The 25,260-nt window shown below is 57.2% G+C and overlaps 1 protein-coding gene across 10 annotated transcripts in view; it reads right to left on the reverse strand.

Moving 5' to 3' along the window:
- Window positions 1-3,795: 3,795 nt before the first annotated feature.
- The window catches only part of ADGRB2 (adhesion G protein-coupled receptor B2), a 62,611-nt gene continuing 41,146 nt past the window's right edge, over window positions 3,796-25,260 (reverse strand). For 4 of the 10 annotated variants that reach the window (XM_051987804.1, XM_051987801.1, XM_051987802.1 and 1 more), the window contains 26 exons: window positions 24,479-24,643; window positions 23,967-24,131; window positions 23,532-23,633; window positions 23,343-23,449; window positions 22,645-22,839; window positions 22,210-22,278; window positions 21,973-22,081; window positions 21,472-21,787; window positions 21,286-21,388; window positions 21,011-21,054; window positions 20,565-20,691; window positions 19,841-19,944; window positions 19,446-19,548; window positions 18,683-18,833; window positions 17,993-18,062; window positions 17,323-17,389; window positions 17,068-17,153; window positions 16,439-16,540; window positions 14,579-14,750; window positions 12,786-12,881; window positions 12,220-12,259; window positions 11,053-11,672; window positions 7,339-7,374; window positions 6,772-6,870; window positions 6,319-6,372; window positions 3,796-4,393 (listed from right to left, as the gene is read on the reverse strand). In XM_051987804.1, the coding sequence (XP_051843764.1) occupies window positions 4,166-4,393; window positions 6,319-6,372; window positions 6,772-6,870; window positions 7,339-7,374; window positions 11,053-11,672; window positions 12,220-12,259; window positions 12,786-12,881; window positions 14,579-14,750; window positions 16,439-16,540; window positions 17,068-17,153; window positions 17,323-17,389; window positions 17,993-18,062; window positions 18,683-18,833; window positions 19,446-19,548; window positions 19,841-19,944; window positions 20,565-20,691; window positions 21,011-21,054; window positions 21,286-21,388; window positions 21,472-21,787; window positions 21,973-22,081; window positions 22,210-22,278; window positions 22,645-22,839; window positions 23,343-23,449; window positions 23,532-23,633; window positions 23,967-24,131; window positions 24,479-24,643 (3,530 nt within the window). In that variant the 3' untranslated portion in view covers window positions 3,796-4,165. The remainder of the gene's footprint in view (window positions 4,394-6,318; window positions 6,373-6,771; window positions 6,871-7,338; window positions 7,375-11,052; window positions 11,673-12,219; window positions 12,260-12,785; window positions 12,882-14,578; window positions 14,751-16,438; window positions 16,541-17,067; window positions 17,154-17,322; window positions 17,390-17,992; window positions 18,063-18,682; window positions 18,834-19,445; window positions 19,549-19,840; window positions 19,945-20,564; window positions 20,692-21,010; window positions 21,055-21,285; window positions 21,389-21,471; window positions 21,788-21,972; window positions 22,082-22,209; window positions 22,279-22,644; window positions 22,840-23,342; window positions 23,450-23,531; window positions 23,634-23,966; window positions 24,132-24,478; window positions 24,644-25,260) is intronic. The other 6 variants (XM_051987799.1, XM_051987805.1, XM_051987798.1 and 3 more) reach the window with 5 other exon arrangements.

Here is a 25,260-nt window from a genome sequence, read left to right on the forward strand (position 1 = left end):
CAGAGTGGATGGAGTCTAAGACTTCAAGTGAAAACACCTGAGTTCAAATTATTACACTCTTCCCAGCTGTGTGATTCTAGTCTGTGTTAACCTCTATGGAACTTAGTTTCTTCATCAGTAAGTTAGATTAGATGGTGTCAAAATTCCCTTCCAGCTATAAATCTTTGAGATCCTATGATTTTTAAGGTTCTTTGCAGACGCTAGTATTCTATGATACTAGAAAGGAGAAGGTTGATAGGAATATAAACTCTAAAATAGCACAGGCCATCCCAAATTCACAAATGACATCCCTTCAATTTTATTTCCTTCATAAACTTTAACGTTGTAGAAGAATAGAGTTTTTAACTTTGGATCCCAAATAACTGTGCTTTCACTAGCTTTTCTTAGTCAGACTATCCATTTTGTACACTTAAAAACATTGTTCAGAAAACAGGTCCAGAGTTCATCAGACTATCAGAGGAGACCATGACATAAGAAGGGATAAAAAGCCCTGCCCTCATATGAAATCATTATAGGAGAAGAAAAAATTAAAGAAAGGTGATTGTAGAACGGTATTTAAATAGACTGATGTCAAGGTTCAGGTTAGGGGTTTAAACCCTTTTTGGTAGAGAAGGATTAGACAGCTTCTACAGCCTCAATTCCTCCATTCCTAGGCTTAGGTGATGATCCCAGCCAAGGATTATTGCCACCCACGGTCAGTGCAATGAATCTGGGATGCATGATGGAGACCAAGCCGAGAAAGGAGGCAGTTGGAAAATGTGGGTGTAGTAAATAGAGTGCTGACCCTGGAGATGGGAAATCCTGAGTTTCAGGTCAGCCTAGATTTAAAAAGTGACTTAATTTTTGTCTGCCTCAGTCTCTTCATCTGTAAAAATGGAGATAATAATAGCACATATCTCACTCCCCATCCCTTCTATAATTGGATTGTCATGAGAATAAAATGATCCTAATTAATAAAATATAAATAAATTATAAATAATAAATGATTATAAAGTTTTGCAAACTTTAAAACACTCTGAAAATATTATTTATTGTTATTATTATTAATAACTCTTCCCTTCTTTGGAGTCCCAGTAACCATTGCTACTGTATGCAATCTTCCTTTAAACTTTTCTGTAGGAAATGCTCCCCAAGGACACTCTTATCCTCCCCCGGGAAAGGAGCTTCGTGTTCTCATCGTCTCTGAGGGGCCTCTGCTGGCAGCTGCGGGGCTGTTTGTCATCGAGGGAGAGGAGAAGCGGGGGTGGAGAATCAAGGGGGCAAAGCTGTGTTCTCCAATTTCTTCTCTACAGGGGGGAGGGAAGAGCTGTTCTAGCAGAGAGAAGGAACAGCAGGAGGCTGTGTGGGGGGTGCAAAGCAGTGGGAGATGACCCCCGATCTGGCTCCTCCCCATACTGGGGACTGTCCCCAGGGCCAAAGCCACGAACCTGGGCTATGGCATCCGCAAGCCTTTGGGAGCCACCATGGCAGTTCCCTGGGAAAGGGTTTTTTGGGAGCTGCCATGGTGGTCCCCTAGGGAAAGGACCTTTGGGAGCCGCCATGGTGGTCCCCTGAGAAGGGATCTTTGGGATCCACCAAGGCAATTCCCTAGGGAAAGGACCTTTGGGAGCTGCCATGGCGGTCCCCTGGGAAAGAACTTGGAGGTGGATGCGTGCATCTGGGTGGGGGGGCTGATAGCCCAAGTCTAAGGTGGCCCAGCAAAAAGGGCCCAGGCCTGGCAGTACCAGCCAGGGATCTTTTGGCTAATTATTTTCCCTTTCCTCAGACGGACATACAGAAGCAGGACCCGATGGCCAACGTCCTTCCCAGCTCCAATCAAACCATCCTTGTCCAGCTTCCACTTGGTGATTCCAGGTGCTATAGGCTTAAAGCGGGGCGGGGGAGAACTAGGTCCCTCCAACCGCTGCAGGGGCCAAGTCCAAGGGCCTGCCCTGTGCTAATGGTGGGCCAGGGGCTGCTTCAACCGGTGACCCCAGTGCCCACCCAGCCTTGATGTCGGCTCCCAAAGTCTTCCGAGGCTGCCTGGGATCCCAGGCCTGGAGCAGAGCCCACTTCTCCGCCATCCCCACCTCCTGCCGCAGGCCAGAGGCAAAGAAGGGAGGGGAGGTAAGGGACAGGGAGGCCCTCCTGCCCCTCCCTCATCACCCCTGAGCTGAGCATCACCTGCTGCCCCAGGGAAGTCCCAGGAGTGGGGCTGAGACCAGCATCTCCCCGAGGAAGCAGGGTATGATTTCCAGCCTCACTCACTTTAGTTGCCGTGGGATGCAGGGGTCTGGGCCGGCCTGTGGGGGCTGGGAGAATCTGGGTGAGACAAGGGGGTTCTGGGAGTCACATGGGCTAAGACAAGGACAGGGCTGGCTCAAAGGTCAGAACCCACCGGGGGGAGTGTGTGCATGTAGCACGCTTTTATGCTGGGTGCACTCTACATGTGTGTGGAGGGTGGTCTGTGAGACAGACAGGCCAGGGCAGGTTCGGGGAGGGGGGTCATAGCCCGGGCAGACAGGGCCAGTGGGCCTGGGTTGGCTCCTTCTCTGCCCGGGTCGCTGGGAGCAGCTTCCTTTCCTAGGACTCCTCGTTTCCTCACCCATAAGATGAGAAGGCTGCACCCGACGTCCCAGGCCCCCTCCAGCTCCCGATCTGCTATCTCGTGATAGCAGGCGGGACGGTCCCAGCGGGTTAAGGGCCGGCTCCAGCTCCTCCCTTTGAAGCTACTTTCTCCCCCACCCAGTTCCATGGTCATGTTTTGCTTTGCCCCTGTCAAGCGCCAGGGCAGGCAGGGCAGAGAGGGGCCAGGGGGCCCAGGTAGCAGCTCAGGGGTGGATGAGGATGCTTCCTGGAAGCCCCCGTCCCCACCTAGCAAGAGCAGGCTATCTGCCCACCGGCCTCCTAGAGAGCAGCACCCCCAGCAGAGCGGAGGAGGGAGACCCCGGGCCACGGATGACCGGCCTCCCTCTCAAAAAGCCCACCTGGGGTGGGCAGAGAGACCTAGGGGAAACTCCTGCCCCAGATGGGCATGTCCCTTAACCTTCGGGGTCCATTTTCTCAATTATAAGAATGAGGGCAGTGGAGCTGGCGGGTTCTGAGACCCCCACCGGCCCTGAATGTACAGGGAGAAGGAAGCGCGACAGACTCTCCGGCTGAAGACCAGAGAGGGACCCCTCGACCATGCTCTGGAGAGGGATCTTCAGATTTGTTTCATCTTAATGAAGCTCCTGATCTCAGGCCCTCCACTTCTAACTCTCATTCATTGACCCTGGGACCCTCAATTCGTCCTGCCTCTTCATCCCCAAGTCCAGCTGGCCCGTTTCCTAGTCAGAGCAGATGAAGGTCCTCAAAGCCTGAGACAGAACATTCCCACTGGGAATAAGATTCTCCCGAGAGGGGTACCCCCAGCCAAATCCCAAAGTGACGATGGGACAGGGATAGCCCCGATCTCTGTGGGGTCTCTGACCTACTTCCAATGGTGGTGGTGGGTGGGGAGAGGAAAGAAGGATCCGGACACTTTGGGGGTCGGGGGCGAGGGGCCCTGGCAGCAGGACTGAGTCTCAGCACCCCGGGTGCTAAAGCTGAAACCTAGAAAGCTTTCTGGGTGGGAAGGCTCTGCTGGCTTTCCAGCACAGAAGTCCTAAGACTGGGACAGACCCTTGAGCTCCTTAGGGTCCCCACCAGACATGCTCCAGGGCCCAAGCTCCTTTACGAGAACTCTGGCTGGGCTGAGCATCAAGGAAATGGGGAAGGGGTTAGCCAGGCCCATCCTCCCCCCACCCCAATCTAGAAGGTCACTTGGCAGGCAAATCCACAGAGCGAACTTTATTCCCAACAAAGATCCCCCCCAGCCCCGGGTGGGACAGACAAACGCACGGACAGGCTTGGGGGCAGGAGACATGGTGGCCTGGGGCTATAGGCTCTGAAAAATGAGGAGGGGGCCCCTTATTGTGCCTCCTCCCCGGGCCAGAAGCAGGTCTCTGGAGTCCAGCCCACCCCTCTCGTCTCCAGGGTCTCCACCTTGTCTGGAGCCAGAGTCCGGCTGTGTCTCCCTCCAAGGGCCAAGACCGCACACGAGAAGAGAAAAGGGGGGTCCCTGGCTCCTTGGTTTTTTTCCAAATTGGAGTGTGAAAATAGAGATATATATATATATTTATAGATGCCGGACACTGGCCAGGGCTCACACTTCCGTCTGGAAGTCACCGTCAGACGCATCCAGACCCAGGCCTGCTGATTCCCAGCGGGGTGTCCGGTGCAGCCCCATCCGCTCGCGGGGCTTGGGGGGCAGCGAGCCCAGTGTCATTGCCTTGAAGGTGCTCCAACTCTGATGTCGTTGCTGCTGCTGCTGCTGCTGCTGCTGCTGCGGCTGCTGTTGAGAAGGGGGCCTCTCTCCTGGGCTTATCTTCTCCTAGACAGGGAGGAAGAAAAACGGTAGAAAATAAGCATTTATTAAGCACCCACTGTATGCTCAGCATTATGTTAAACTCTGTACACAAATATTATTTCATTTAATCCTCACAGTTCTGGGAGGTAGGTGCTATTGTTGTTGCCATTTTACAGCCAAGGAAACTGAGGCAGAAAGTGGGTAAGTGACTTGTTCAGGGTCATGCTAATTATCTGAGGCTACATTTGCAGTTAGGAATTCCTGGCTCTGGGATTCGTGCTCTGTGTCCAGCGCCACTTAGCTGCTGCTAGTGAGGAGAGCGTGACCAGAACGGCTGCCCAAGCCACACTCTCCCTTCATTCCTTCTCGGAATATTCTCACCTGTCTTCCCCTAAGTTTTACCTGTTAGGTGAAAAAGTTAAATAGCTTTCACCCTTGCCTACTCCACTTCACTCTGAGTGCATTTTCCCTCTCTCCTTTTAGCGATCCTTTACAGTTCTTAGATCTCTAGCCTAGGATTTCAAATAGAGAACTTTGGGAGGAACTTTAGAGCATCCCTTCAAAGCTGAGAAGAACTTAGAACCCAGAGTGTCAGACTTAGGAGGGGATGTCAGAGCTGGAAAGGGGCCCTAAAAACAGAATGTCATAGCAAAAGGAGACCTTAAGTTACCAAGTTGGAAGGAGCCTTAGAACCAAAGAAGCTCTTAGAGAGTGGAATGTCAGAGCCAGAATGGAGTCTTAGAATGTGGAACGTCAGAGTCAGAAAGGGGTTCTAGAGCACAGGATGTCATAGCAAAAGGAGACCTTAGAATATATAGTAACCGAGTCGGAAGGAGCCTTAGAACATGGAATAGAACCAAAGAAGCTCTTAGAGAGTGGAATGTCAGAGCCAGAATGGGGCCCTCGAGCAAAGAAGGTCAAAGCAAAATGAGACCTTAGAATATACAGTAAAAGAGCTGTTGTATCTTGTTTTCTTTCTCATTTTCTCCCTTTTTGATCTGATTTTTCTTGTGCAGCATGAAAATTGTGGAAATATGTAGAGAAGAACTGCACATGCTTAATATAAATTGGATCACTTGCCGTCTAGGGGAGGGAATGGAGGGAAGGGAGGGAAAAAATTTGGAACTCTAAGTTATACAAGGGTGAATGTTAAAAATCATCCATATGTATATTTTGAAAATAAGAAGTTTTAATTAAAGAAAAGAATGTGGAATGTCAGAGCTAGAATGGACCCTTAGAATGTGGAACGTCAGAGTCAGAAAGGGGTTCTAGAGCACAGAATGTCATAGCAAAAAGAGACCTTAGAATATATAGTAACAGAGATGGAAGGAGCCTTAGAACATGGAACAGAACCAAAGTTCTTAGAGCATGGAATGTCAGAACCAGAATGGGGCCCTCGAGCACAGAAGGTCAAAGCAAAATGAAACCTTAGAATATACAGTAAAAGAGCTGTTGTATTTTGTTTTCTTTCTCATTTTTTTCCCTTTTTGATCTGATTTTTCTTTGTGCAGCATGAAAATTGTGGAAATATGTAGAGAAGAACTGCACATGCTTAATCTAGATTGAGTCACTTGTCGTCTAGGGGAGGGAATGGAGGGAAGGGAGGGAAAAAATTTGGAACTCTAAGTTATACAAGGGTGAATGTTAAAAATCATCCATACGTATATTTTGAAAATAAAAAGTTTTAATTAAAAAAAAAGAATGTGGAATGTCAGAGTTGGGAAGGACCTCAGAACATGGGATGGCAGGGCTGGAAGGGACCTAAGGACATAGAATGTCAGAGTTGGGAGGGACCTTAAGGATCTAGTCTGAAGCTCTCATTTTACAGATGAGAAGCAGCGGCCCAAAAAGGTCAGGGTGAGGATGGGAGGTCACACAGCAAACATCAGGAGCAGAAATGCCCTCCCAATCCCCCCCAGACCCACCCCGACCCCAGGACCACCACTTACAGTGGAAACGCTGCGTTCAGCCCCGCCTGACGACACACTCCAGCGCTTTTCTCTCTGCAGAGGGGAGGAAGGGAGTTGAGTGTCAGGCACCCGCCCGTGCCACAGAATGCCCAGCTGGGTCACCTCTGCCATGTCACGGGGACCAGGAAAGATGCAGGGCCCCAGAGTGAACCAAAGCATCCTAAACAGGGGGTACTGGGACCCAGGGATGTGAAGAGATTTTTGAACCTGGATCCTCTGACACTAGAGTCAGTGCCATCGCATGGTGCTTTTAGATACATCTCGTTTGGGGCAGTGAGGTGGCGCAGTGGATAGAGCCCCAGCCCTGAAGTCAGGAGGACCCGAGTTCAAATCTGATCTCAGACACTTAACACTTCCTAGCTGTGTGACCCTGGGCAAGTCATTGTCTCAGAAAAATAAATAAGTAAAAAGATAAATCTGGTTTCTTCTCACCTTGCCTGAGGCCGGGCCCCGGTAGCGATCGAAGGTGTGGAACTTCTGGTTCAGCTCGTGGTAGAGCTCTGAATGTCTCTTCCGTGTGTGCATCACCTTCTGAGGGGACAGGGAGGCTCAGGAAGAAGAGCTCCTCCGCCTCCCCGGGCCCTTCCCCTCAGATGGTCCCCTTTGCCCTCAGTGCACTCCCCCAGAGCCACCTGCCTTCTCATCCCCTGAACGCTGCTCAGCTACAGACCCTAGTGGGCAATGGCTCCAGATGGAGCCCTGGAGTCACCTCAGCTTGTAGGATCGGGGACTGAGAGAATGGGCCCCCCGCCCCACTGCTTCCTGGGAGAGATCTAGCCTCTCCCTATTCCCCTCTCACCAAAGAAAGCTCTTGAATGAAAATGATTTTTGATGGATCCTACCGAAGTGCTACCCTCTGGTACCCAAGTTCTAAACAGTGTCCTGATTCCTTGTTCTCCAGGACCGGGGCAAGGGGGGCTAAGGGGCCAAGCCATGGAGCAGAAGGGAGAGTCCCCCAGTACGCTGTAAGCACAGGCTCCCTGTCTCAGCAATCCTTACCTCAAAATCCAGGTCTGAATAGCGTAGCTTTTTCCGCTGCGGGTGTCGGGGGGAGTGGGGGGAATTGGGAGGGAAGGAGAAAAAACTGCTTTAGTACATGATTGGGAGAGACAGTAAAAGGACTTTGCTGGGGTGACATCCGGTGTCGGAAAGCCAAGGGTACCTTAGGTCTGCCTCGTCCTTCTACTGTGAGGGAACCGTGGGGACTCTCCCCGGGCCAGGGGGAAGCCTTGGGGCTGAGCCGTCCAAGCTTACAGAAGGCCCCAGGAGAGTGATGGAGCCGGAGGGGTGGCAGGGGCGCAGACCACAAGGGCTTCTCTCACGGGCATAATTCCCCCCAGGGCCTTCAGGCAGACCAAGCCCCCCCAGCTCCCGGGACACCCCTGGGCACACAAAGGGACGTGAGAGCATGGGTACCCACACGTGGATGCAGAGGCAGCTAGAGGCCCACGTGCTCCCAGAGCCCAGCCAGCAGGGCCCCCAGCCCCGCTCCCCTCATCCAGCTCTCCGCTCCTAGAGCCCGTCTTTCCTCCTCCTCGGCAAGCCTCCAAGGGAGACCCGTCCCCACTCTCGGCCAAGGACTGACGCAGTGACCACTCCCCCTGCCCACACTTCTCCCTGCTCCATCCCCTCTCTTCCTCTCCCCAGTCCCCAAACACCCTAGGCCTGCACCTCCTCTTGGAGACAAACAGTTCCTGAAAGATCCTGCAGCCAAGGACCCGTAATGGTGTCGAGCATACAGGAGGTGCTCCATAAATGCCCCTTAGAAGCTCTGGGTTCCTCTTAGACCCAACTCAAGATCCAGCTTGCGTAGGAGTCTTTGTTCTCCCAGCTGCTGGAGCCATCCCCACTACGGCTGCTTTTAGCTAGTGTGTGAGTGTGTGACACGCTGAGACAGGTCACTGGGCCCGAAGGACAGACAGAGGGGCTCAGGGGACGTCCCATCCCGCCCCCACTTGCAGGCTCGCTCCCTCAGCGCAGAGGCTATTGATGCTCTTTCCTCGCATCTCCGGAACTCAGTGTGGGAACTGGTCACAGAAAGCCCCTAACAGACTGACTGACCGTTGGACTGGATTGGAGGGACCAAAGTGGACCAAGGATCTGAAATCGGGGCCCCGGGTGTGAGCGCTGGCCCTGCTGCTTCCTGCCTACGAAGGCTGGACGAGTCCTTCCCTAGGCCTGGCCCACAGGAGGATCTGCCCAGTGGAAGGGGTTAGAGGAGAGCATCTCTGAGACTGCTTCTAGGGGAGCGGCGTGAGAGAGCACCGGCCTGGAACCAGGAACGTCCGAGTGCAAATCTGGCCTCGGTGGGTCCTAGCTACGTGACTGTGGGCAAGGCACTTAACCCTGCGTGCCTCAGTTTCCACATCTGCAGAATAAGGTGGAGAAGGAGATGGCAGATCACTCCAGTCTCTCTTCCAAGAAAATGCCCAATAGGGTCATAGAGTCAGACAGGACCGAAATGACTAAACTGCAAAGATTTCTTCTAGTTCTCAATCTTATAATCCTAGCTTCTACCTTGAGGTGCCATACTCTCTGTCTCTCTCTGCTCTCTGAGCATTTGAATCTCTATCTCCCCCCTCCTTCCTTCTCCTCCTTCTTCTCTGCCTTTCTCTCTGTCTGTCTCTGTCTGACTCTCTTTCTCCCTTTCCTTCCTCTTCCTCCTCTTTCTTCTCTCTCCATCATTCTATGACTCAGTCTCTGTCTCTCTGTCTGTCTCTGTCTCTCTCTCTTTCTCTCTCTGTCTCTCTCCCTCTGCCTTTCTCTCTGTCTCTCTGTCTGTGTGTGTCTGTCTCTGTCTCTCTGTGTCTCTCTTTCTCTGTCTCTGTGTGTTTGTGTCTCTGTCTCTTCTCTAGTATCTCTCTCTGTCTCTCTGTCTGTGTGTGTCTGTCTCTGTCTCTCTGTGTCTCTCTTTCTCTGTCTCTGTGTGTCTGTCTCTGTCTCTTCTCTAGTATCTCTCTCTGTCTCTCTCCCTCTGCCTTTCTCTCTGTCTCTCTGTCTGTGTGTGTCTGTCTCTGTCTCTTCTCTATTTCTTCTTCTCTCTTCCTGTCTGTCTCTCTCTGTCTGTCTCTCTGAATCTTCTCTGTCTCTTCTCTCTCTATTTCTTCCTCTCTGTCTCTGTCTCTCTCTCTTTCTCTCTCTGTCTCTGTGTGTCTGTCTCTGTCTCTTCTCTATTATCTCTATTTCTTTTTCTCTTTTCCTCTCTCTGTGTCTCTCTTTCTCTGTCTCTGTGTGTTTGTGTCTCTGTCTCTTCTCTTTTTCTTTCTCTCTCTCCCCTCCCACCATCCCCTAGCCTCACTGGGATTACCCCTCCCCCCCCCCCCCCCGCCATTTTCCCTGCATCCAGATCCCAAAGTCACGAAATCTCAGAACTTGAAGGAACTTCAGAAATCACTTAGTCCAACTCCTCATTCTTACAGAGGAAGAGATTTAGCCAATGTCACACGGCGAGTAAGCTCCAGGAAGAGCATCCAGGCCTCCTAATTCCCCCTTCACTTTTCTAATCTGGCTACGTTCTAGCCCCTCCCACATGGCTGAAAAACTTCAAGGCCGTTAGTGACCTCCTGGTTCCCCAATCCAGCGGCCTTTCCTCAACTCTTCGTCCTGTCCCATACCATCAGTCTGCAGGGAGATGCTCTTGCCTTCCACAGCCGCCCAACCTTGCTTCTCTCTGGCTGTTCACTGATTTATCTCCCTTCTCCCCTCCCCTGGAGCTCTGCCTGGGTCATCTCTTCCCTTTCTCTCCTCTCTCCTTGGACCATTTCATCCACTCTCATGGCTTCAGTTATCCTTGCAAGCGATTCCCGGTCCCCAGTGGACATTTGGACTCCATGACATCTGGACCAAAGGACTCCATCCCTCTCTTGGACTTGCTCCTCCTCCCAGTATCAGTAGTTGCTTTGGCTTAGGGCCTCCTCTGCCTTCGTCCTACTCTACCAGCCAGCCATCCCTATCACCATTCCCTTCCCTTCTCCGTCCCCCCCCCCCAATCCAGGCCTTCAGCTCCTCCTGCCTAAGCCATTCGGACAGCCTCCCGGAGCCCTCTCTACTTCAGCCTTTCTAAGAAAGGCTCCAACATCCCACCCTCCGAGGACCACTTCAGGAGACTAGAAATGGGGAAGGAAAGAATCACCCCAACATCATTCAAGATAGGGCTAGAGAAGGACAATTAATGAGTTCACAAACCCTGTTGACACTTCCCAGGATCAAGTCCCCCAGTTTCAGGGGGAAACCAAGCTTTGATTACAGACAGAAAAGGCTCGGGGAGCTCACTCTCTAAGCTGGGGACTGTCAGGCTGGCAGAAAACTCTCCCTTATTTTTCTCTCTCTCTTAAATTGCTGTTGCCACTTCCCAGGCAGACCTCCCCATCTCGCATCCTGCTTCTCCCGGCACTCCATGCTCTGGGCAAACTGAATTCTTTCTTTCCCTCCGGCCTACGTTTCTGTGACCGCGTGGGCTCACGCTGATCTGGGGCCCGTTTGCCTTCTGAGTTCTTACCTGTCTTCTTAAAGCTCAATTTAAATGCTGCCTCCTCCAGGAAGCCTCCCTGATCTCCCCCACCCTTCCATCACCCTGTGACTGCACTAAGCTCCTTAGATTCTGCTTTGCTGTCTCCCCCCCTTTATCTGGCCACAGATCGTGGCCCAGCCTCCGAGTTCCATGGGGAAGACCCCGGGACGCTCCTGCCCTTCCTCCTCCCGCGGCCCGCTCACCTCCAGAGAGCCCAGCTTCATGGTGGAGCCAGGCACAGTTCGGGGCATGGTGCGGCTGCGTTCGCCCGGCTCGGGGGCGGGGCCCTGGCGAGCGCCCGATGGGGCCGGGGGCGGGGGCTGGAAGGGCACCCCATAGGGGTTCTGCAGAGTTCCGTAAGCCGGGCCCAGGCCCAGGCCCACATGGTCCACGGACAGGAAGCTGGGGTAGGCCTCCGTCTGGGCCAGCCCCTTCCCCCCACGCCGAGGGGTGCCCTCGGGCCTGGCCCGCTTGGTTTCCTCGCGGGCGCCAGGCTGGAGGCTCAGAGTCCTCCGGGGCAGCACCGTGTACTCCCCCTCGCCCCCGGGGTCCCCGGACCGCAGCCAGGTGTAGTCCAGCTGCCGGAGGCTGCTCTCCCCACACATGTACACGGGGTTGCTGTCGTGCGCATGGGGGGGCTCGCCCACACCAGGGGAGGGCACTGGCATGGGCACCAAGATGTTGCCCGGCAGTGGGGAGAAGTTCATCCCGCCCTCTGTGCCCATGAGGCAGGGCTTGGAGTCCTCGTCCTCATCCAGCGACAGGCGGGACAGCGTGGCCGTGATGGTGGAGGGGTTGCAGGTATTGACTTCCTTGAACAGAACTGGGGGAAGGGGAGAGGGAGTGGACTCAGGAACCCCGATGGGCACCGTGTCCGCCTCTGAGCCCTGCCACAAAGCCTGTTCCAAGGACAGACCCGGACCCAGATCCCTCTAAAGCAGGGGCAAAGCCTTGCCTGACTGACTGGTCCTGGATCAGGGTCTCAGATCCCGGGAGGGACCCCAGACTCCCAGCCTGTCACAGCAAGGACCCTTGCAGTCACCCACTCTGAAGCCAGGGAGGAGGCACGAATGCTGTTCCCCGCCCCTTAGGCCCCCACATAGGTGCTCCTCTGCCCCTCCCCTCCCCTCCACATCACACATACATGCCTCCTATCCAAAGCCCCTCTTCCTGGCCCGTGCTGGTACCTTGAATGATTCCTGGGCAGAGCAGCCCAATGACATGAGCCCCCAGTGCCTCATGGCCCAGGAAGGGGACTCTTCCAGGTCCAGGTCCTTAGCCATGGTGCTCCTTTTCCCTTTCCCACAGGGTTTCCTCCCCCCTCCCCTCCCTAGCTGGGGTCTCACCACTCCTGAGCGTTCACACCTCACCTGTCTGACACGCCAAGTCCACGTCCTTTTCAAAATCTGTCTATAGGCAGAGAGGGGAAGGGGGTTGGGAAGAAGGGAAGAAAAAGGATAAAAGGGGCACTGGAAGGAAGAGGCTCTCCTCCTCTGCCCTAGACCTTCCCTTCCCTGAAGCTTGGTGGGAGGAAGCTAAATTGAGCTAGAAGCTGCCTTAAAACAAAGAAGCTTGAGCTGGAAGGCACCTTGGAGGTCAGATTTAACCCCTTCTTTTTACAGACGAGGAAACTGAGGCTCAGGAAGGAGGCTGGTCTTGCCCAGAGTTTCACAGTGAATCAGTCGCAAGGACAAGACAAGATGTCAGCTCCCCCGACCATGCAGGACTCAGCCTCTTGTACCATGATGGTGCTCTTATGCGCCAGTGAAGCCTCATCCTTTCTCCCAACCCTACAAGTCAGGGGCTAGCTCTGTCTGCACAGTCTCTGTCCTCCTCAAGGTTAACGCTTGGGGCAACATGATGTGGGGCTGAAGACATGCTGAAGAGGGCCCCAGTTGCTCCGGGGGTGTCCACCGGCCCTGCCCACATCACTCACCATGACCTGGATCTGCCCGTTCTTACAGGATCCAGGTGAGTTCTCATTGTCCTGGCTCTTGCAAACCCCGATCTGGCATTTCACCACGTCTTGGACCTAAGCCAGGCAAGAGGCATTGGTGGGTCCTGGACCTGGCAGAAAAGTCCTAGTCTAGGACTCCACCTGTCACGGCCTCCCTCAGAAGGCTGGGAGCCGCCCAGGCTCTCAGGTCCAACTCAGCTCCTCCATCCTCCCAGAGACAGCTACTCACTATCCCAGATCCTCCCACCCTGGCCTGACTCCCTCCTCATGCTCCCCTGGGCCTGTCCTGCCCATGCCCAGGAAAAACAAAGCCAGATCCTCCCATCCTGAGACAGAGAGAGCAGGGATGAGGTAGAGGAGGAAGAGATGGAAGACTGCAGAGAGAAATGGCAGAGATGGAGGAGGGTGGGAACAAAGTGAGGAGACAAGGACTGGGGAGAGACAGGAACTGGACAGAGATGGACATCTGAGGGCCAGGAGACATCCAGAAGCTAAATGAGAATGGGCAAGGTGAGATGGGAGAGATGGAGAGATGGAGAGATGGAAGAGATGGAAGAGATGGAAGAGATGGAGAGATGGAAGAGATGGAGACATGAAAGAGATGGAAGAGATGGAAAGGATGGAGAGATGGGAGAGATGGAGAGATAGAGAGATGGGAGAGATGGAAGAGATGGAAGGGATGGAAAGGATGGAGAGATGGGAGAGATGGAGAGATGGAAGAGATGGAGAAATGGAAGAGATAGAAGAGATGGAGAGATGGAGAGAGATGGGTGAAATGGGAGTGATGGAGAGATGGAGAAATGGGAGAGATGGGAGAGACAGAGATTGGAGAGATGGAGAGAGATGGGTGAAATGGGAGAGATGGAGAGACGGGAGAGATGGAGAGATGGAGAGATGGGTGAGATGGGTGAGATTGGAGAGATGGAGAGACGGGAGAGACGGGAGAGATGGAGAGATGGGTGAGATAGGAGAGATATAAAGAGAAAGAGACAGAGAGACATACCTAGAAACAGAAAAAAGAGACACAGAAAGAGACAGAAATAGAGAGAAGAGATATAAAGAGAGTCAGAGACAGAGAAATAGAGACAAAGAAAGACAGAGAGAGAGAGGAAAGAGGAGACAAAGACAGAAAGAGAGACAGGGAAAGAGAAGAGACATAGAGACAGAAACAGGGTCAAAGACAGAGAGATGGAATCAGAGAGAGAGAGACAGAGAGCCAGCTCCTAGAGAGGCCCAGAAAGACCTAAGCTGGGAGCTCATGGGGAGGATCCTCCTGGACACTTGGCAAGGAGACCCAAATTCTGACTCCCTGTGACCCCATCTGGGGTTTTCCTGACAAAAATAGTGGAGTAGTTTGCCATTTACTTCTCCAGCTCATTTTACAGATGAGGAAATTGAGGCAAACTTTTTTTTTTTTGCTGAAGATCACCCTGCTAGGAAGTGCCTGAGACTGGATTCTCTATCCTTGGGTCACCTAACTGCCCTTTCTCTACCACCAGACCAGACACAGAGCCGCTGATCCCTCAGAGGGTCTCTGCTCTCCCCACTTGTGCCTGAGCCTCCCAGAACTCCAAGGACACAGGAGCCTTGGTCAGTAATGGCCCCGCCGAGGGTGCTGAGCTGGGGAGAAGGGACGGTCCCTGTGACCAGCCCCTGTCCCCAGTATGGTGAGCTCAGGAGCAGGCCCTTCTCCGGTCCTCGCCTTCTCCCCCTGCACCGCCAGGGGACAGAGCCCCCAGAGTCAGGGCCGGGGAACGGGGTCGGGTCCCCACCTCTCTTCGCAGAAAGCAGTGCACGGCGATGATGACAAAGCCCTGGACAGAGTTGAAGATGGCGAAGAGGACCTGGAAGAGGATGGAGCGCCTGTCCGTCATGGCCAGGACAGCGGACATCCAGGTGAGCGCGAGCAGCGGCAGCACCACGCAGGAGCTCCAGAGTGAGGCCCTGCAGGGAGCAGAGAGACAGCAGGTGGGCACGTCGGCCCTCGGGTGCACCCACGATCCCCGGGGCCGGGCTGGGACGTCTGGGCTCGAGCTGCAGGGACCTCCGAGGTAACCGGGGAGAAAAGACCCAGAGCTGAGCTCTGCACGCAGGAGAGTCAGGCCCAGTCAGAGAGACAGAGGAGAGCAGAGAGAGACCAAAACTGAGATTCAGAGACAGACAGACCACAGGGTGACAGAGCTCAAAGACCTCGCGTGGCCTCGTTTTACAGAGCGGGAAACTGAGGCACCAGGAAGGTGAGTGACCTGCCCAAAGTCACGGGCAGTAGCACCAGAGGCAAGCCTGGAACACAGGTCTGGGTTTCAGAGCCATCCCTTTCTTGCCATGCTGTGCAGCCTCCCAGAGGAGACCCCGAAGAGAAACAAGTGGAGGTCTGTGCCCACCGAGGGGCAGCAGGGGAGAGACAAATGCAGAGAAGGGGGAGCCGTTGTGAGACAGATACAGAAGTGGGGGTGTGAGAGACAGACAGACACAGAGAGAGACAGAGACAGAAGGGGGTTGTGTGTGTGAGAGAGAGACAGAGAGAGAGAGACAGACAGACAGACAGACAGACACAGAAACTGAAATTGGAAGAAAGGCAGAGACAAGATGAAGAGAAAAGAGTAAGAAGGTGAAGGAGTGACTGAAAGGGGCCGGGGATGAGTCTCCCCCAAACCCACACTGCTCCCTCTGCAGCCTGAAGGCAGGGAGCTTGGACCTGAGTGCCAGAAGGCCCAAGGACATCACCGGTACCCCTCGTTCAGAGGCCTCCGTCTGACTTTTGTCCCTTTCCCTTCCCTGACTCCCTCCGGTGCTGAAGGGAGAGGAGGACAGAGGGGCTTCTGTGCCCAAGGAAAGGAGAGTGGCTGGCAAGACCCCCCTCATGCTTGATGCTTCCCCCACTGGCATTAGTACCCGTGAGATGGCAAGGGTCAGACTAAAGGGTCTGTCTGGGCTCACGGCATCACAAGTGAAACAATAACAAGCTGGAAGCTGTTGAGGGGCTTGGGACCCTCATCACGAGATCAATGGAAAGAAGCATTTAGTTTAGGTAAGAAAAGTGGGAGTTAGTGGGAGGGAAGGGTAGAGCTGCACTAGCCCTTTAAGTATCTGCAGGGCTGTCATAAGGAAGAGCTCAGATCCTTGCTCCATTCAGCCCCAGAAGGCAGAGCAGAAGGTGCTGAGAAGACCTTGATTCTGTCTCAAAGGAGAATGGGCTCCCTCCTGGGAGGTAGTGAGCTCTCCGTCACCGGAGAGCTCCAAGCAGAGATGGAACCGACCACTTCTTTGCCAAAGATGCTGCAAGCGGGCTTTCTGCTTTAGAGGCTGCCCTCCGAGGTCTCCTCCCCAGGTCTCCAAAGGACTGAGGCTCGGAAGGGACCAGAGAGACCCATGGGACCGACTCTCCCCCTCTTTTTCTTTTTTTAGGGTAAGAAAACCGAGATGAGGGATAAGGAGCAGGAATTGCACTGGGATTCCTCGGGACACTAATGGCCTCCTCAGGTTCTCGAGCAAGGAGATGGGACAGGCCGGGCTGCCCATCCTTGGGGTCCCCTTCTCCAGGAAGGTCCCTGAGCTCCCCCAGTGCCAGCCCCCCTCCCCTCCGCCCAGCCCCCCTTCCCCACCCACCCCGCCCATGGGGCAGGACTAACATGGCGTTCCTGGCTGTGACCGAGCTGAGCAGGGGGCTGGGGACCATTCCACAGGCCGAGCAGGGGAGGAGGAGGAGGCTGGCACAGGGGAGCCGCTGCGGGCTTGGGGGGCACAGACACGGGGGAGGAGAGGGACGGATGGAAAACCAGGGAGAGACGGAGGCAGAGCCAGCCCCGGAACGGGGGGGAGGGGAAGGGCAGACGAGAGAAAGAGAGAGCCCGGTTAGTGTGGGCCAGGCCGCGGCCCTGCTCGCCACCACAGCTGCCTACTCCTAGACCGCCCCAAAGTGGGCAGAAGCACTTGCCTGGAAGAGGCCCTGGGAGGGAGACGGGTCAGTGTCCCTATCCCCATTTCACAGATGAGGAAACTGAGGCCAGAAGAAGGGAGGCTCAAAGCTTTGGGACCTTGGATCTCAGCCCCGTGTCCTGCTCTCAGTCTGGTGCTCCTTCCATGACTCGGGGAAGACTGCTTCCCTCCTGCCCTCCTGCCCTCCTGCCCTCTCTGTGGGGGTGCCAGCAGCCATAGGCCCTCTGGGGGAGACTCGGGGACCCTGGGCCGCCCTGATGCTAGGGCCAGGGCCCCAAGGGGTGGGCAGCAGAGGCGGGGCCCGGGACCGGGTCTAGCTTACGCAGCGCGCTGCTTCTTAGACTTGTCGGAGATCCCGTCGCGGGTCATGAGCTTGTTGAAGACGATGATTCCAATGAGCATGTTCACCTGAGGAAAAGCGGGGGGGGGGGTCACAGAGGGCCCCCCGCCAGGGCGGGAAGTGGGCCATGACACAGAGCCCGGCCACCTGGCCCGGAGGCAGGGGGGGATGGTCTGGTTGACTCCTGCGGGCCCCACCACCCCATGTGCCCAGGGACCCGAGGCAAGGAGCACCTACCAGAACGATGACCGCCGCGGGGCCCACGAAGGCATAGAGAAGCCCCCCCTCCAGGGAGAGCCAGCAGCTGGGACAAGAACAAGGCTGTCAGAGGGGTCCAATCCCAACACCCAGCCCTCCTTGTTTCACAGACAAGTAAACTGAGGCAGAGGCAGAGCTCTCTGCCCCTCCCCCCAGTCCCATTCTGGCCCCCCACTCAGCTAAACCTCCCCGAGGAAGCCCCCTCTGCGTCCTAGCCCCCTCCCTCACTAGGAGCCCCCTCTCACATCGGCAGGCACTTCATACAGTTCAGACACCGTCACAGAACTTTACTGTCCTCACTGTGCCTCAGGGGAAACTGAGGCGGGGGGGGAGGGGGCTTGCCCCGAGCCACCCAGGGAGCCTGAGGCTGCCTCCTGGGCCAGAAGGCCTTCGCTTCCTATAAGCCTCAGCCGAGGATGGCCTCCCTGGAGCCTTTCCGCTCTGAGCCTCCCTCCCACCACCTTGTCCCCATCCTCCCCTAGACCACAGGCTCCTTGGGGGCAGGGCCTGATTCGTTCTCCGCATCCCTGGCCCTGGGCGGGCACCTCGCACAGAGGGAGAGGTGGATGGATGAGTGCCCCTCCCCTGCCCCCAAAGACCCTCACACCATCCCCTCCCCAGTCCCCCCTTTTCTGAGTGCCTCACGTACTAGCTGGCCGTGCCGTAGCCTTTCGTTCGCGTGAAGCCGACTGACACAGCCACCACCAGAGCGGGCAAGCCTGGGGAGAGAGGGCAGTCAGGAGGAAGGAGCCTGGGGAGGCCGGGGAGGCTGGGAGGCCAGGAGAGGGGAGGCAGGAGGCCAGACTGGGGAGGCCAGGAGAGAAAGGGAGGGAGGGAGGCCTGGGGAGGCTGGGATCTTCCTCCTGCCTCTGGCCAGATGGAGACTAGAGGCTCATTTTACAGATAGGAAAATTGAGGCCCCAAAGGTGATCATGATGAATTGGTAGCAGAACTAGGATCTGAACAGGGGTCTCCCTGCTCCCAGACTGGGGGAGGCATCCCTGCTCCCCCAGCTCCCATCACACAAGGTCGGACTACGGGCAGTGCACTTCATACCCCCCACTATACTGAGCAGGGGCTGGGACGTCCTTCCCTCTTCCCAGCAGAAGCAGACGCCCAGGGGCCTCCAAGGGCACCACCACTGACTCCCGGGCCAGGAACCTCTCCCCAGATTTGCTTGTGGGCCAGCTCCCACCCAGCCCGGGCTCCCCGGGGAGACCCCAGGTCGCAGACAGGGCCCGAGGGCCCTGGAGGGGCCGCATCAAGCCCTCGTTTCCAGACTGAGGGGCCGGGTGCAGAGGCCCCCGCCCAGGGTTCCCTCTGCCGCTCTCCCACTCACCCCATCCCAGACACAGAAAGCGCTTGCGGACCAGGCGCGTACGGATGCGGCCAATGACGGACAGGTAGGACTGCCAGGCCTCCGTGAGCACCCAGCAGAAGGAGGAGAGGAAGAAGAAGTGAAGGAACGCCGCCGTCATGGTGCAGACGCCCTGGAATGGAAGGGAGGAGCTCATTCCCCAGCTGCCCCCTCTCCATGGCCCACCCTCTGGCCTGACAAGGCTGCACCCCCTCAGGAACCTGAGACCCCTGCAAGCTGATTCTCCCCATTTACCACCTGGGAAACTGAGACTAAATGACGGGTCTGCATTGGGGGCGCAGAACACACCAGAGCTCAGAGGAGTGGACAGAATCTGAACTTGGGCTCCCTGACCCTGAAAGGAGACCCTTTCACATGCCCATGCTGCCCAACCTTGGCTTCGGGGGTGCCCTTGCTGGCTCTCCAATGGGGTGGGCACAGCAACTGGCACCGCTTCAGGCTCCCATGGAGCAGGAGGGCACCGGGACCCCTCCCCCTTCCCAGCGTACCAGAGGCTCCCAGAGCCCCCCCTTCCAGCGCCCACACACAGCACGACACAGGCCCGGTGACACACTCAGGCAGCCAGGAGAGGCGGGAGCCCACCCACGCTCAGACGCAGCTCCAGGGACAGACGCAGACGCCGAGCCGGCGCTGTCACGGGCAGAGGGGTGTGAGTGTTCTCCCACTGAGCCCCCCACGGCCCCCAGGGGCCCCTCACAGCCCCCGCCTCGGGCCCGGCACCTGCCTTGCTCAGGATCTGGGACTGCCCCACCAGGATGAGCACGTTGGAGGCCAGGATAGAGACGCAGAAGTTCAGGAGGATGATGGAGCGCTCGGACTTGATGAATCTGGGGGGGCAGAAAGGGCAGGGGGGAGAGACACCCACTGCGGAGGGGCTGGGGCACAGGGGTGGTCCCACGTTTCCCCGAGCGCCTCCCTGCAGCGCCACTCACAAAGGGCCCATCAGCACCCAGGGCAGGGACTCATCCAAGGCCACACAAACAATATGGGGCAGGACGAGCACCCAGAACCCGGGGTTCTAGGCTCTGGATTCCAGGTTCTTTCACCGGCCTCTATCCGGGCCCCCAGCTGCCTCCCTCCCTCCCCGCCACCCCTTGTCCCTCACATGCACGCACGCACCTCCAAAAGGCAGCATAGATGGCAAGAAGGGTGAGCAGGGCCATGCAGGAAACAGCGCAGCCGATCATGAGGGGCACAGAGGGGGCACCTGAGAGCTCCAGACTCTAGGCCAGAGAGAGGGGGAGTCAGGGAGCAGCAGATGGGGGGCCTCAGAGGAGAGGAAGCTCAGCTCTAGTGCCCTCTGCCCCCACGGGTTCTCTACAGGGGCCAGGCTCAGCTGGGACTGTCTGTGCTGGGGACTCTTGGGTCACAGGGGTTATACACAGGGGGTCAGAGCTGGGAGGGCTCTTAGAACCCAGAGTCAGAGGGAGAAGGAACCCTAGAATATAGAATATCAGAGGGGACAGAGACCCTAGAACCCAGAAAATCAGAGCTAAGAATTTTAGAATATGGAATGTTAGAGGTGAAAGGAAGCTTAGAATACAGAATGTAAAAAGATAAGGGCCCTTAGAACACAGGATGTCAGTGGAGAAGGGCCTTAAATGTCCCTCAGCCTGCCTCTCTGGTTTTACAGATGGGGAAACTGAGCCTCAGAATGGGGACGGGCCATGCGAGCAGAGGCTCCTCCGCGGCTCTCCATGACGGAGCCACCAGGGGGGAGGGGCAGAGGTGGGGAGGGAGACTGGTCCCTACTGTGCCTCGTGGCGATGTCCGCGGACACACACACACACACGTGAAATGCCAGAATGGCTCTCTCTTTCACACACTGCACACACCCCCTCACCAGGTCCTTGGGCAGCTGGGCAAGGACGGCAAAAGTAGACAGCTGCTGGCATTGGCAACGCGTGTGGGCCGGCTGGGTCTCCAGGGTCTGGCAGCTGTCCGTGTCCCACTCCCCAGAGCTGGCATCCCTACAGACGGGGAGGCAGCCTGGTCATGAAGGCAGAGTGGCCCAGAAGAGGCTCTGCCTCTGGTCCATGGCCCAGGGCCGGTCTGAGTGCTTGGGGTCTGGAGGGCAGCTCCTCCACACAGAGGGGTGCCCAGGGGGAGTGGAACAGTCAGGGCGAGTCAGTCAGTGGCCTGGCCAGGCCCTCCCACTGCCCCAAGCAGCTCTGCCCCAGGCCAGGCTGGACTCCGGGGCCCAGGTCCATGGCCAGTCCAACCACCTCTGGGCTCTGGGGTCCAGGTCCAAGGCCAGGCCAGGCTGCCTCTAGGCCCCTGTGTACTCACGCTCTAGAGTAATCCCACGTGGCACAGTGGGGATCTGAGGTACCCTGTGGGACAGAGAGACGCCGGGTCAGGGGCAGTCGGGCCTAGCCTCAAGGCCGCTCTCCTTCCCCCTGCCCAGCCCTGCAGATGTATGAGGGCGGAGGACCAAAATGAGGGCAGCCATGGGGTACGGGGGCAAAGAGAAGGGGCGCTGCAGCAGAGATGGCAGAGAAACCAGGGTCTCCACGCTCCCACCCCAGGGGACCTGGGCCCGGGCACCCCTTGACCTCACTCACATTGATGACGTGGGACAGCTCCACAGTAATTAGGGGTTCCGTCGGCTTGGTGGGTGGCCGGACCGTAACCGTCAGGACCCTGGAACTAACTGCCAGTGGGGGCCTGTGGACAAGGGAGCGAGGTGAGAGCTTGGGACAGCGGGGGTCTGAGGGATCCACCTGGGGGGTCCCCAGACTTGGCCTTACCTGGGGGCTGGCAAGATGAGGCCCAGAGTCCGGTACAGCACGGCTCCGATCACAAAGTAGGAGGATTCGTCGGTTTCTGGGGGGAGAGGGAGACACAGGGTTGAGGGGGCCACGGGCACATGGCCTGGCCTGGCCCCCCCCCCCGGGCCCAGTGCAGGGAAGGTCTTACCAGAAGATGGGAGGCTCAGCACCTCCTTGGGCAAGAAGAGCCGGTCCTCTGAGTGCCGGGCCCAGTCCTTCATGCCCCGGCGGCCCCGCATGGGAAAGGTGATGTCGCTGGAGACAGCAGACACCGGCTCCCTCTGGATGCTGATCACTGCAGGGGCCGGGCCCAGGGAGGCCCGGGGGTGCCGAGAGAGGGCACCACAGGGAGAGACAGGGAAGGGGAAGGAGCACAGAGGGGCAAATCAGTACCATCTCCCTAGGGTACTGCCCGGCTCTGCTGTGCTCCCAGCCCAGCCCCCCTGCCCTTCTCCGGAGGAAGCGCATCCCAGTCCATACCCAGATTGTCGGTGACGATGAGGGAACTCTGAAAAGCCTTGAGCGCATCCCCCACCAGATGGATGAAATCCTCCACCACCCGCAGCAGGTGCACGGAGCCCGGGGACACCTGGAAGCCACAGGCAGCATGAGGAGCCAGCCTGGAGGCCCAGGGCTGGGGAGAGGGCCCCTGCTGGCTCTCGCTGAGCCCCCCAAGCTCCCACCCACAGCCCAAGGCCCTGCCCTGGTCCTCTTAACCTGTTGAGCATCATCCCACTTCTCCTTGTTCTCTGCATCCACCATGTAGCTGACAACCTGAAAGAAGCGCTGTAGGGGGAGGGAGAGCTTAAGTGGGGGTCAGGGTTGTGCTGGGTCCTGGCACTGTCTGCCCCCTGAGTCCACACGGAGAGCTCCCAGAAGCCATGCCTTGCCAAAGGTGGCGGGGCACCCCTTCCTCCTCTACCCCTCATGGCCCCCGGGGCAGGCTCCCTCTGGATGCTGGTCATGCAGGGGGCTGGGGCCATGTCTGTAAGGGAGTTCTCAGGGCACACATGGAAGGACAAGCCCCTGCAGGTCCCCTAGGTAGTGGCTGTGTGGCCAGCCTATCCCCCACGTCCATGTACAGTGAGGAGGTCAGGCCCGGTGACCCCTGGGGTCAGCAGCTGCCCAATGCTAAGCGCCCAGCCCTGCCACCTGGACATCATCCGCCGAGGGCACGTAGGTGGCTCTCTTGAAGGTGTCGGTGACGTTCCTCAGGATGTCCACAGAAAAGAGCAGGTCCCCACTGTAATAGGTGCGCCGGGCCAGAAGCTCCAGCAGGCTTCGGACCACCTGAGACATGCCCTCGCCAGCCAGCATCCGCTGGCCCTTGGCCAGATGTTCCCGCAGCTGGGGGGGCAAGAAGGAGGGGGGTCAGCTCTAGCCCCTCTCCTGGGACTAACACAGAGCCCCCCCAAACCAACCACAGCCAGAGAGACAGAGAAATGGGGGGAGGGGGGAGATGGAGACAGAGACAGTCACAGAGACAGGGATAGAGACAGAGATCAGAAAGAGAAAGAGACAAGAGAGAGACAGAGAGAGGGACAGAGACAGTCACAGAGACAGGGATAGAGAGATAGAGACAGAAAGAGAGAGACAAGGAGAGAGGAAAGCCAGGGATACCACAAGACAGACAGGGAGAGACAGACAGACATCTGGGAGGGGCAGGTGGGGACCAGAGTAGCAGGACACACAGACAGACACACAGACAGACCCGAGAGCGCAGGCTAGAGCCAGGCACACCTGTGTGCAAATCCTGAGGCAGTGGGGGCCAGGATTCCGGCCGCCCTGCCCACCCACCCACTCCTCTGCACCCCAGCAGGTGGGGAGAGGAGGTCCCGGGCTGCCCCTACCGAAAGGTGCAGGTAGCGGTACTCATGAGAGATGCACCGGGCGAAGCTGGGCAGGCCCCAGTAAGCCACGCCCTGGGCGCTGAGCAGGCAGCGGCGGCTGGCAGACCCTAGAACAGAGAAGAGCATCCGGTGTGGGGATTGAGCAACAGTGGCCGGCGGGGAAGGGGCACAGGCGATGGCAGCCCCTACCTGTGGCGTTGGGCGGGCACTTGTTGTAGATGATTTCTCCCGCAGCCGTCTTCTTCCAGGTCATCAGCATGACGTACTCATCCCTGCACATCTCATGGAGGGCTAAGGAGGGGAGCAGCTGAGCCTGAGCCTGGGGGACCCACGCTCATAGCACCCTCTGCAGCTGTCTCCCAGGTGACCTCGAGATCCCAAAGCCTTCCTGGAGGACGGAGGGAATGCCTCCCTCTCCAGGAGACCTCCCAGCTCTGAGCAATCTCCCCTTGGGCAGGTGACCCCGGGAGGTTTCCTCGGCTCCTTCCCTGCAGCCATGCCCCTGGCTCGGGGGCCCCGTCCTTGCCCCTGACGTTGCTCTGGCTGAGCGAGCCCGAGCCCTCTCCGTCGTCTCCCTCCCGTCCTGCCCCTGCTGGCAGCATGCCGGCCCCGGCGGGGAGGTACCTGGACACTTCTTCTCATTGCATGTCTTCACCTCCTCACCGCTGCCCTCACAGGGGTATCCCTGCACCCCCGTCCCCTGGCACATGCGGAAGCGTCGCTGCCAGCCTGTGTCACAGGTCTTGGAGCACAGGCTCCAAGGATTCCACGGGCCCCACTTGCCATCAGCTGCTTGGAGGAGGGCACCCATAAGGCATGGGGGCAGAGGCCCAGGCGGGCACCCACTTCCCTCCATGCCCGCTAGCCCTTGGACGCCCTGCCCAAGGGGGCAAGGTGGGGGCAGGGGGATGTGGGGGGATCCTGTTTGAAGCCGCCAGAATGTGGAACTGGAAAAGATCCCTCTTATTCTATGGCTAAGGAAACCAGAACCCAGAGAGCAGGCTTGCCCAGCATTACACTTGTGGAAAGCAGCAGAGCTGGGATCTGAGCCCATGTTCCCAGACGCCCGAGCCCAGGGCTCTTTCGGCCCCACCGCCCTTGACAGTGAGCTCGGGTCACTCCCCACCACGGCTCACCTGGGCACTCCGGGTTGCTGCACTCTCGGGCATCGGCATGGGCACCCCGGCACTCGCCCCAGCCGTGGGCCGTCACACTACACCGGCGGCTGCGCTGCTGGGTCCCATTGGCACAGGACACGGAGCAGCGGCTCCAGGGGCCCCACTCCAGCCACTGACCTTCCACTGCCCCAGGGAGACAGAAACAGAGAGGACGCCAGATGGTGAGCTAAGGAGAAGGGGGCAGCAGCAAAGGGCACAGGGTTCAGAAGGGGAAGGGACCTCAGGGACCACCTAGTCCCCCCTTGCTGTACCAACAAGGAAACAGAGGCCCATCGCAGGCACTCAAAGGTGGTCCTGGGGCTGATTTCTCAACCATATTCTCCACCTCCAAATACACATCTGGGACATTTCCACTGTGCCACGCTGGCTGGGTTCATGCCCAAGGGGCACCTGTTCTTGAGTCCTGGCCCATAGGGGTGAGCCCACTCTAAGCCCCCAGGAGCAGGCCAGAGAACAAGGAAGGGAAAGCCTACTGCACATGTCCTGTCCCCAGGCTCACCCACCACAGGCACCACGAGCCTGTGAGAACAGGAGCCATCAGAGGCCCAGAGGAGGCTCCAGGGAAAAGGTCTCCATAATCTGCCTCCGGACCCCAAGCCTCTTAACAACCCTGACCCAAAACCAAGGCACTGAGTATGCCCCCGGTCCCAAGGACCTGTCCTCCTCACTTTGGGGGACACCAGGAAGAGGAGAAAGCATGTCAGCAGCAAGGCCCCCCACTCCAATCTGCTACCTCTGAG

Source organism: Antechinus flavipes, chromosome 3 (assembly GCF_016432865.1).
Source record: "Antechinus flavipes isolate AdamAnt ecotype Samford, QLD, Australia chromosome 3, AdamAnt_v2, whole genome shotgun sequence".
Lineage (NCBI taxonomy): Eukaryota > Metazoa > Chordata > Mammalia > Dasyuromorphia > Dasyuridae > Antechinus > Antechinus flavipes.